Genomic DNA, 12,543 nt, shown 5'->3' with positions numbered 1-12,543 from the left:
TTGTAAATATATGTTCAAGTAAACTATCTGCTGCAAACAGCGTAAATAAATTATGTAGAGATTACAATTTCTATATAATGAAGTCATAATGAGTGCTCAGTAATGCCTTTATATCTGAAATTGTTGCAAAACCAACATTTTAAACCTTGCAGCCAATTTTCAAAAACCCGCTGAGCAGGCGAGATGACTAGATATTTTCTCTTATTTTTAGCTAGTTTTTTGATTAATATATAATTAAATATAACTGCTCAAAATTTGAGCAATCAGATTTAGGACTTGCCATTTGTGTGGCCAGAGTTCTACAGGTAAATTTAGCCAGTTAGAATTGAAAAGCTAGCTAAAGGAAAGTCCCACCCTGGTAATGCCGCCAACCCAGCTCCTTTTTAGCCCCACTACGTATGTGTGCCTTGAGATTTAATGAGCACAAATTTTAAATGATCAGGGTGGGGTGGGGGATGTTTGTGGCATTTTTGAGGTGGTTATTTATCATAGAAAATTGGCTCCTTAATGTATAAGAAGTCTTTTTCCAATAACACTTGCTAAATCTGGTTGAAACTTTGTTTAGCCATTTATATGATACAAGAGTTTGAAAAATGTGCTTTGCATTAAAAAAAAAAAAAAGAGATGACATCACATCATTATAATCCTATGGGAAAGTGCCTTAAGCTTTGTCAGAGACCACAGCAAAATATATGAATTTGAAATTAAAGAAAGACTGCTCTGAACAAGTGAGGCTTTTACTTCCATATGTTTGGAGGGTTATATCTTATCATATTGTTTGAGTTTTGACCTAAACTGGCACACAGCAAATACACATTAAACAAAAGTTGTACAATTGGAAGAAAGAATTTTGGAGATGGACTGCTGCAGACTGTGCTCTATATTACCAGTGCGATACATAGCATACAAATATATCTTCTATAAAGCAATATATTATCTAAATAAGAAAGGACATTTGTAGAAAAATTGGAGAAATTACTTACCTGATAATTTTGTTTTCCTTAATGTAGACAGATGGACTCAGGACCAATGGGTATAGTGTACACCTGATAGCAGTTGGAGACGGATCAGATTTCAATCTGACGCCAGCCCTAGTACATATACTCCCTGCAGGAAGTGCAGCTCTTCAGTATTCTCCTCGAAAAGCATTGTGGATATATGCATGACTGAATAATTTGAATAACTTGATTAACTTTATAACTTTGATAACTTAATTTGAACCAGCGGAATTGGTTATCACTGGAGACCGCCAGTGCCCTCAACCGGGAAACGCCGACACCCGGTAGGATGGGTGTCCTAGCTGAAGGGAAGCATGGCTTACCCGTGAATTACTCGCTCCCGGGGATGTCACCCGAGAATTCCATGAGTAACGGCAGCCGTGGGTGGGATGCTGAGTCCATCTGTCTACACTAAGGAAAACAAAATTATCAGGTAAGTAATTTCTCCATTTCCTAGCGTGTAGCAGATGGACTCAGGACCATTGGGATGTATAAAAGTTACTCCCGAACCAGGTGGGAGGCTGCCCGTGACCCACTTAGTTCTGCCCTTGCAAATGCTGTGTCCTCTCGAGCCTGAACATCCAGGCGGTAAAACCTGGAGCAGGTGGACATGGAGGACCATGTCACCGCCCTGGAGATCTCGGTAGGTGACAGCATCTTGGTTTCTGCCCAGGACACTGCCTGGGCTCTAGTAGAATGGGCCTTGACTTGAAAAGGCGGTGGCTTGCCTGCTTCTACGCAGGCCGCCTTGATGACTTCTTTGATCCAGCGGGCTATGGTTGCTCGCGAGGCCGCTTCCCCTTGCTTCTTCCCACTGTGAAGGACGAATAGATGGTCCGTCTTTCGTACAGATTCCAATCTTTCCAGGTATCGGACTAGGAGCCTGCTGACGTTGAGATGGCGTAGACTTCGAGCATCTTCAGATTTCTTATGCTCATCTGGCGATGGTAGCGAGATAGTTTGGTTGAGATGGAAGTGAGACACCATTTTGGGGAGGAACAACGGAACTGTGCGTAACTGGATGGTTCCCGGGGTGAGTCTGAGGAATGGCTCTCGACAGGACAGTGCTTGTAGCTCGGATATACGACGGGCCGAACAGATTGCCAGCAGGAAGGCTGTCTTCAATGTTAATAGTCGGAGAGACAGGCCACGGAGAGGTCTGAAGGAGGTTCCTGCTAGGAAATCTAGGACCAGGTTGAGGTTCCAAAGAGGCACCGGCCACTTCAGGGGTGGTCAGATCTGCTTGACTCCTTTCAGAAAGCGGGAGACATCCGGGTGAGAGGCTATGCTGCCGCTCTCACTCTTTGTTCCGTAGCATGACAATGCGGCCACCTGTACCTTGATGGAGTTGAGAGACAATTCCTTCTGTAGGCCGTTCTGTAGGAATTCCAAAATCGCAGGAATTTTGACTGAGTGAGGTATGATGTCGCGGTCCTCGCACCAGGCTTCGAATACTCTCCAAATCCTTATGTATGTTACGGATGTGGAGAACTTGCGCGCTCGGAGTAGGGAGTCAATTACTGCCCCGGAGTATCCGCTCTTCCTTAGACGAGTCCTCTCAATGGCCAGACCGTAAGAGAGAATCGAGCTGGATCCTCGTGGAGGATCGGTCCCTGTTGGAGCAGGTCTCTGTGTGGAGGTAGCGGAAGAGGGCTCCCTGTCAGCAGTCTTCGCATGTCTGCGTACCACGGTCTTCTTGGCCAGTCCGGGGCCACTAGAAGTACTGGTCCCCTGTGGTGTTCTATCTTGTGGATGATTGCGCCCAATAGGGGCCATGGTGGGAAGGCGAATAACAGAGTCTCCTGTGGCCAGGTCTGTACCAGGGCATAGATTCCCTGGGACTGGGGTTCCTGCCTGTGGCTAAAGAAACTGGGCACTTGAGCGTTGGACCGGTTTGCCAGGAGGTCAACGATTGGTGTTCCCCAACGGTTTACTATCATTTGGAATGCTGTGGTCGATAGCCTCCATTCTCCTGGGTCTAGACTTTCTCTGCTGAGGTAATCCGCAGCGACGTTGTCTTTCCCGGCGATGTGGACGGCCGAGGTCTCTTGAAGATTCGCTTCCGCCCATGGCATTAGGAGGTCTATTTCCAGAGACACCTGTTGGCTTCTGGTTCCTCCCTGACGGTTGATGTAGGCCACTGTTGTGGCGTTGTCAGACATTACTCTGACCACTTTTCAGAGTCTGTGACTGAACCGTAGGCAAGCTAGTCTGACTGCCCGGGCTTCTAGGCGATTGATGTTCTATCCCGACTCTTCTTTGTTCCATTGCCCTTGGGCGGTTAGCTCCTGGCAGTGTGCTCCCCATCCTCGTAGGCTGGCATTCGTGGTGAGCAGGATCCAGGTTGGTGAGGATAGTCTCGTTCCCTGGCTCAGATGGCCTTCTTGTAGCCACCATCGTAGTTAGGCCCGAATTCTGTCCGGGAGCTGAAGACGTACGGTGTAGTTCTGGGACAGTGGATTCCATCGTAATAGTAGTGAGCGTTGTAGGGGTCTCATGTGAGCTCGTGCCCATGGCACTACTTCCAGTGTGGATGCCATTAGGCCGAGGACTTGTAGGTAATCCCATGCTGTGGGGCAAAGTTTGCTCAACAGGGTTCACAACTGGGTCATCAGTTTTGATCTCCTTGTCTGTGTCAGGATGACCTTGTCTTGTTTGGTGTCAAACCGGACTCCCAAGTATTCTAGAGATTGGGAGGGCTGCAGGCAGCTCTTGTTTGTGTTGACTACCCACCCGAGGCTCTCCAGTAGAGTTTTGACTCTGTTGGTTGCCTGGTGGCTTTCCTCTGCGGATTCCCCCCGATCAGCTAATCGTCTAGATAAGGGTGCATGTGGATTCCTTCCTTCCTCAGTGTTGCTGCCACCACCACTATAATCTTGGTGAACGTCCGGGGTGCAGTGGCTAACCCGAATGGTAGTGCCCGGAACTGGTAGTGACGGTCCAGGATTGAGAAGCCTAGAAAACGCTGATGCTCTTGATGGATCGGAATGTGTAGATAGACTTCCGACAGATCCAGGGATGTAAGGAACTCTCCTGGTTGTATCGCCCTTATTACCGAGCGTAGGGTTTCCATGCGGAAGCGTGGAATCTTCAGGTGACGGTTGACCGCCTTGAGGTCCAGGATGGGTCTGAACGTTCCCTCTTTCTTGGGGACGAGAAAATAGATGGAATAATGTCCAGTATTTATTTGTTGTGGAGGCACCGGAGTTATAGCCTCTAAGGCTAGCAATCTGGTCAGTGTAGCTTCCACTGCCATCCTCTTGGAAGGGTCGCGCAGGGGGATTCCACAAACTTGTCCGGAGGGAGGTGGTGGAAATCAGGGTAATATCCTCTCGAATGATGGATAGGACCCACTTGTCCGAAGTTATCTCGACCCACTTTGGTAGCATAGGGCAAGTCTGCCCCCTATGGCTTCTTCCTTTGGACGGGTTGGCTGATTTTCATTGTGGGGTGCGGCTGGGGCCTGGGCCCGAGCTGGCTCCCCTTTTGTTGTGCTTGTTTTGAAAGGACTGGCTTCGGCCTGCGGGGCGGGCTGCTTGATATGTGCTTCTATATGGGTTGAAGCGCTGTGATCCTCTGCCCCAGGAAGTTCGGGGGAAGGATCGCTGGTTTCTCTTATTCCTGTCCTCCAGTAGCCACGGCAGTGGGGACTCGCCCCATTTGTTTGCTAGCTTCTCTAGTTCGCTTTCAAACAGGAGTATTCCCTTGAAAGGCATCCTTGTGAGTCTCGTTTTGGAGGATGCGTCAGCCGACCAGTTCCGGAGCCAGAGTTGTCTTCTGGCTGTCATGGCGGATGACACTCCTCTAGCTGCGGTGCGCACCAGATCAGAAGTGGCATCCGCGAGGAATGATACTGCTGGTTCTGGGCCTCCCCAGGAGTGTTGTTCCTGGTCTGTGATAAGCAGGCACGTGTGACCATGGCACAGCAGGCCGCGATCTGTAAAGACATAGCGGAGATGTCAAAGGACTGTTTGAGGATAGATTCCAGACGTCTGTCTTGAGCATCCTTGAGTGCTGCTCCTCCCTCCACAGGGATAGTAGTGCGCTTCGAGACCGCGTACACCATGGCATCCACTTTCGGACATGCCAGGAGATCTTTGGTGGCTGGGTCCAGAGGGTACATGGCTGCCAGAGCCCACACCCCTTTGAACATAGTTTCTGGGGCATCCCATTCCAGGTCAATTAGTTGCTGGACGGCTTGTAATAGTGGGAAATGGCGGGAGGTCTGACGGAGTCCCTCTAGTAGGGGGTTCGTCTTAGGTTCCCCCGAGGCACTTGTGCCCGGAATAGCAAGCTCTTTTAAGCTGTGTGTGACCAGGTCTGGAAGCTCGTCCTTGGTGAAGAAGCATCTCATGGTTCGGTGGGGCTCTGTCCCCGGAGGGAGTTCCCCTTCCTCCAGGGGTTCTGAATCCTCATCCGAGTTGTCCGTGTCCCTGAAGGTGGGGCTTCTGGGAGGTGGGATCACTTTCTGGGCATAGAGGATCCCGGGATGTTGAGGTCCTCTGGTGGAGACTATGGCAATATTATAGGAGGCCCTGGTTGCATGTGGATGAAGGTATGCAGACCTTTGAAAAATTCCACCCAGGAGATAGATGCTGGGTCTAGACTAAGGGGCGCCGTGTCCCTGGGGAGCCCCATTTGAGGGAGGTCCCACTGTGCAATGCTAGGTCTGGCGTACTGCTCGAGAGGCTGGAACCCGGTACCGGCTGGGGAGGGCCATGAGTTGGATCCCCTAGGGCCTCTTCGCATTGTATACACAGGGCCGTGGCCTCCTCATGCTGTGCAGCTCTAATGTGGCATGCTGGGCAAAGGCCCTGAGCCTTGAGTTTCTTTTCCGGTGGTGCCATGGCTTGTGCACGTAAAATACAGTTGTGTGCTCCGGTGCGTCGAAGTTGTGCGTGTAGGTTTGGTGCGCACTCAGGGAGATGTGCGCGCTGTTGTGCGCACAGATCGAAGTTATGCGCCCGGCACAGTAAGCGCGTGGCTATGTGCGTTGCTTGTGCGCACGGTACTTGGGCGCACAAGGTATTTGTGTGCACGGTTCGCCTCTATGCGCACGGATCGGAACGGCGGCGAACAGATCAAAATGGTGACAGCGACCACGCGGACAATATGGCGACCACCTCGGAGGGTCTCCATGTGGGAGGACCCTCTGATCTGACCGGGATCTAACCCTGCTAGGGCAGATCAACCCAGTGGCACTGGTGCCGGCTGGCGACCTGTGCAACTCCTCGAGCTTCGGAGACCGGAGACTTTTAAATAGATTTCTACCTACCTTGTCTCGGCGCTTCCCGGTCTTGTTCTGGGCGGTATCCGGCTGCGGGGGGAGAGGGAAAATACCTTCACCGCCGTGCTCGAAGTTGCACCCGCTGCCTCTCAGCCTCACCCAATGTCGGGGGGCTAGGTCCCCGCCGAGGGTCGGCTGCCGGTACGAGCCTTACCTCCGAGGGATCACGGAAATCACCTTGGAATTCTCAACTGGGGGAGGGACCCAATGGGTGTCACCGCAGGAGAGCGGGGCTCGTCTATAGAGGTAAGATTTCTTCTTATTTTGGTTTTCTTTGGTAAAATTACTCTAACGCTGTGCGAGAGTGTATAGAGTCCCTAACTGCTATGGAGACGGAAAATACTGAAGAGCTGCACTTCCTGCAGGGGTATATGTACTACGGCTGAAGTTAGATTGAAATCTGATCCGTCTCCAACTGCTATCAGGAGTACACTATACCCATTGGTCCTGAGTCCATCTGCTACACGCTAGGAAAACTACATTAAAAAGTTCCATTGGGAGAAAGAAAAACAAATTCCACTTGGTTGGTATGAATGGACAGACTAGATAGACTGTATGATCTTTTTCTGCTATCATCTTTCTATGGTTTCATTGAAAAGCTTATTCTTTGAATCGCATAGGGCAGAGGTAGCCAACTCTGGTCCTTGAAGGCCACAAACAAGCCTGGTTTTCAGGATATCCACTATGAATACTCATGAGATACATCTGCACACAATGGAGGCAGTGCAAGCAAATCTCTCTCATGCATATTCATTATGGATATCCTGAAAATGAGACCTGTCTGTGGTTCTTGAAGACTGGGGTTGGCTACCCCTGTCATACGGCAAAAAAAAAAATCCCTACATCCTATTGTCCAGTATTCCCTGTGATTTATTTACAGAACACCCATACTGACATCATTAGATATAATCAACACTCCCTACAAACTATCCCCATTTTGTCAAGACGGGGTTCTGTTTCTGACACTTTTGCATGAAATGACTAAGTGGTTGTACTGTACTTTAATATTTCAGATATTAATTATAAAAGTGCAGGTTCCTGAAGTTTAGTACAGTGAATATGCCGTGTCTATACAGAAACAGGGATCCAAAACCAGGTGGTGGCATGTTAACTCCAGAGAAAATGCTGGAAGCTATCAAAACATCGAGACAATTGTACACTTTTGTGGGGAGGAGAATAATTATAAAGAATTGAAATGAGCTGAGATTGAAGCAACATGTCCTGCCAGAACAATCTTACTGGGTTGTTCAAGAATGTTAGCAGCAAAACTGACATGAGAAACATGACTGATATAGTATTCCTTGATTTTGCTAAAGTTTTTGCTATATCACATAAAAGATTTAATCTCAAATTAAAGATGGGGTTTAATGACATTTGTGAAAGGGTAATGAAGGGAATAGAGAGGGAAGAGAGAGGAATACACCAATAGGTCATAATTAATGGTACATATATAGTCTTCATAGGGCTCTGTGCTGGGATTGCTCTTATTTAAGGAAAAATAAATTAAATTTGAGATTGTTTTAAAAATATGCTTATGTAAGACCTAATAAACTATTTTTCTATGCATTTACAGATTAAAATAGGTAGTGCTAGCTTTTTTGATCCCCATTGAAGACATGCTGCATACTGAACAAAAATATATCAAAACATTTATGCAGAAAAATACAGTACTGAAACTGTCTACACAGTGACAGACATATACAAGAACCAAAACCTTACAATACCTCGCCTCCGCTGCAAGCCCTCTAGTGCTCCTGTCTTCTTCAGTTTCTTCCTAGCACTAAGAAGTTGATTGCTGTCAAATAGATATGATGATGGGGCACTCGCAGACTTTGGGACTCCGATGTCCTTGTTTTCCTGTTTAACAGGGCTATCTTTAACTGTTTCTAAAGAGTCACTGGCATACTCTTTTGTAGGTAGAGGAGGAAGAGGAGGGGGAGGTGGGGGTGGGGGTGGAGAAGGATATCCTACAGTCACAGTATCTGGTTCAAGTTCATCACTGGTAAGAAGAGGAAGTGAAGTTGTATGAGACAGTTCAGAGGTAATGCCTTTGGGAGGTAATGAAGTTTCTTCAAGTGTTGCTAGGCTTCTGGATTCCTTAGCCTCCAAAGGCTGGAGAACTTCCCCTAATTCTTCTTCAGGCTTTTCTTGCATCTGTATGGTTACTGGGAGAGACTGAGGCTGATCTGCACAGGAGACTACACCCGCTGCACTTTTCCTTCTTGCATGAGCCAACCGTAGCCTGGTTGATTTAAGTATTACCTGCCCAGGGTGACGCTAGAGATAAAATATCAAAAGTTGTTAAACTATATTGTAGCTAAATCATATATTATAAAAATACTATTTTAACACATTTTGTTTCTACTATGAAAATTAAATATATTTTGAAATGCTTATTTCTGAATAAAATAGTGCAGTGGTCCCCAAAATTGTCCCAGGAGACCCCAACCAGTCAGGTTTTCAGGATATCCACAATAAACATGCATAAAATAGATTTTAATGCATATTTATTATGGACATCCTAAAAACCTGACTGGCTAGGGGTCCCCCAGGACAGGTTTGGGAACAACTGGGCTAGTGGTTGTGCCAGGGTAGGACAGGCTGAATGAGATACTTAAGCTAAAAAACGTCTTCCCCAGGCTTCTCAAACAGTGACAAATAAATGTGTTAGTATTCCTAATTGTACAGTTTGTCAAACCACCTTGTCTGCTCCCCTTCTGACTGTGCAGTCTGTTTTTATAGTTTCATAAAATTTTGCTTTTCTTATACAGTCTTCAAGATCCACAAACAGGTCTAGTTTTTAGGGTCTCCACAATAAATATGCATGAGACTGATATGCATACCCTGCCTGCCCATACAGCATATCATGCATATTCACTGTGAATAAAACTAGTCCTATTTGGGGCTCTTGAGGATCAGAGTTAGTCACCCTGGCTCTATAATCTCTTATTTTCACAGATTATAAAAATGCTAATTTTTTTTTTTTAATTTTGCATAGGAGGAAGAAGTAAACACAATAAACTATAGTATAAGCTAGAACACTGATAACATTTCCTAATTAGTTACAATTTCAAATTAGTTACAGGCAGGAAACTGACTAGGAAACAATGACCAGTGTATATACCCAACTAGAAGTTCACTGACCTAGATTTTGTAACAGGGCTCTAACATACCAGAGATATTTAAAAAGGAAAGCAAGTTTGCTTACCGTAAACTGTGTTTTCAGTGGATAGCAGGGTGAATTAGCCATGCTAAGACAACATGGCTAATTCAACCTGCTTATCCATGGGAAAAAAAGAGCTACAACATAATAGAAATATTACCCTCTAGACCAGTAGTTCTCAACCTTTTTCCCATGGTGACACACCTGACAGACCACGCTCACATGTGTGACACACTGCTCATTACAATTTACGACGGAAATAAAAAATAAAGATCCAGTATTATTTTTATTTTTAAGAATGACATAAGAAAAAGATACGTATTCTGTCTGAACAGAAATTGCATAAACAGTAAATATTCCACACCAAAACAGCACCAATTTACAGCACTTAACAGTAACCACCTTACCTAAGAAAAGGCAACACTGAAAATATTATACCAGGCCTTAAGACACCAATACATCTCCTATTAGGAAAATGGACCAAGTCTGGCTGCTATAGAGCCCTACACAGAAACTACATGCCAGCAGAAAACCTCACCTGAATCACATGTGCTGACCCTTACCTAACAAAGAAAAAATAGACCAAAATGCATAACTAGAACAATGCAGACAAAAACTGAATTGGAAACCGCAGCAAGCTCGAGTCTCTGTATGCAGTGCAACAAAGGAAAAAAAGAAACATCACCCTTATAAAACAAATCAAGAAATATAAAATCAGTAGCAGTAAAACCATACTAACAAAAAGAACAGATTATTTCAAAACAGCGGATGAATGGAATATCCAATTAAAAACATATAAAAAATTTCTAGATACTAAAAAAATATTTCAAAATAGCAGACACAAAGACCCAGTAATGAAAAATAATAAGGATGCAAACAATTGTTTGCTCTGCATACCTGGGAACGTTTGATATCTAGGTGCCCTGAGATTGTTTTGAATTAGCAGGAGGAGGGATGGTTTGCTTGCAACTTTCTCTCCTCTCTCTCTCTCTCACGCTGGCTCTCAATCGCTCACATATACACGTGCTTTTTCTCTCTCACTTATATGGGCTCTTAATTAAACATTTACACACATGCTATCTTTTCAGGCTTACAATCACACACATACACAGACTCTCTCTCTCACATACAGACTCTCATTCGCATGCTTACAAACATGCTCTCTCTCTCTTTCTCTCATTTACACACTGGCTCTCAATCACATGCTCACATGCTCCCTCACCTAAACCAGCTCTCAATCACACACATGCTCTCTTTCACATGTACAGGCTCTCAATCATTCACATACATGCTCTCACACACACACACACACACAGGATCTCAAATACACATGCTTGCTCATTCACTCACTCGCCCCCCCTCCGACGAACTAGCGGCAGCAGCAGCCTCCTCCACTTCTAATGCTAAAGGCAGCAGCAACCTACTTCATTTTCAGCCCTCGCGGAGAAAGGAGTCCCATCGGCCACGGGGGTTGACGAAATTCTTTGATTTTCTCCAAGCCACGCAGCTCATTCCTCAGGCTGGGCCTCTCTTCTTTTCTTCGGGCCAATGCTGCCTGCACTAGGCATGGTCTCTTCTTCCCGTGCACGCACCCGCTGCTCACCACTTCCTCTTCTGGGCCGGGGGGGGGGGGGGGGGCGGGAAGAAGAGAGCATGCCGGTGACGCTGATTCCAGCTGTCCTGGCGTGTTATGCCCAGGCTATCAGCATTTTAAGCCCGGGCAGAGGACCTATTTTGCTCGGGAGGGGGAGCAGCTGGGTCAGCGGGGGACCGGGAAGTTTGGCGACACACCTCCGTGTTCTTGGCGACACACCGGTTGAGAACCACTGTTCTAGACTAGGCACTCAGAATCAACCAGTGCTTTTGACGATATTAGCCCTTTCAAATTGCTTAGGAGGTAACCACTATGAAAAATACCCATAGAAAAATATGAATATGAAGGAGATAGGAGACAGACAGCAAAGTTACTTACATGTAACAGGTATTCTATGAAGACAAAATCTCAGCAGTCACAACTGGGTGACATGACTGTGCTTGGAGCCAAATGGATGGATCTTTCTAGAACTTTCTAGAAAGGCTTTCACTGCTCATGTGTGTTTGTTTTTGTACTGCTGGGGCCCTGCAGCTCCCTTTAATTCTATGAAACAGTTTTGACTGGAAGAACAGCATCTCTAAAGGTGAGGTGGAAAGGATAGTGTGGTAGCTCAACAGCTGTATTCAGAGAACATCTGTTATAGATGAGTAACTTGACTTTCTCTTAGGACAAGCAAGTTCACCTCAGTTATATGAGTGGGCTTCCCTAGTTAAGGTTATCTTCAACAAAATAAGGGAAACAAGAACAGACAATAGGCGGTATTTTATATTTAAGTTTTGATAACAGAGAACAAACCCCCAAATCTTAGAATGGATGCTAGAGAGAGGGGAGGGTTGGAGCTGGGCTCTACTCCTCCAAAAAGGCCATGGATAATGTAGAGTTCATACTTATTAACGTGCAGGTATGTCATGTTAAGTCAGTAATGGGATATGAATGTGTGGACTGAATTCCATGTCACAGTTTTGTAAGGCTCTTTAATGGGGATAAACCTTATGTGGGCAACTAATGCCACCATAGTCCTAAGAGTATCAGATATGCCTGACCATACAAAAGGAGGTGTAATCTGATATCCAATTAGAAACAGCAAATGATCATTATACTACCAGGCCTATTAGGATGAAAAGATAAATTGAGTGAAATTTCTATAGGTTTTAGCTTGCTTCAGGTTAAAGGAGACAGATTTGTTGTAATCAAGGGAATGAAAGTCCTTTTTACGTTTATGGAGATCAGGCCTAGGGCAAATGCTGGAAGTACAACTGACTTTTTAAAGTGGAAATCTGATAACAGCTTACATACGAACCTGGGCTACATACAGACCACCACTCTATTTGGATGAAATCTTGTATATAATGGAGAAGCCTCACTTACTATGCCTTGAAGTAACTACCAATATATATATATATCTATATATATATAGATATATATATATATATCATCAAGCTGCCCACAATGTCATGGGACAATAAAGTAGTGGTTTTCTGATGAAAACCCCTTTGAGCCT

General features: G+C 45.7%; 1 protein-coding gene across 2 annotated transcripts in view; it reads right to left on the bottom strand.

Annotated features, from left to right (window-relative positions):
* The window catches only part of JMY (junction mediating and regulatory protein, p53 cofactor), a 231,717-nt gene that overhangs the window by 21,232 nt on the left and 197,942 nt on the right, over positions 1-12,543 (bottom strand). For both annotated transcript variants that reach the window (XR_003852469.1, XM_029575526.1), the window contains exon 9: positions 8,010-8,562. Coding sequence is in view for 1 of the 2 variants with exons in the window: in XM_029575526.1 (XP_029431386.1) it covers positions 8,010-8,562 (553 nt within the window). In the remaining variant the exon portion in view is untranslated. The remainder of the gene's footprint in view (positions 1-8,009; positions 8,563-12,543) is intronic.

Source organism: Rhinatrema bivittatum, chromosome 1, assembly GCF_901001135.1.
Source record: "Rhinatrema bivittatum chromosome 1, aRhiBiv1.1, whole genome shotgun sequence".
In the NCBI taxonomy this organism is placed as follows: Eukaryota; Metazoa; Chordata; class Amphibia; order Gymnophiona; family Rhinatrematidae; genus Rhinatrema; species Rhinatrema bivittatum.
The sequence above is the reverse complement of the archived record's forward strand: the minus strand, read 5'-3'. Positions and strand labels throughout refer to the sequence as shown.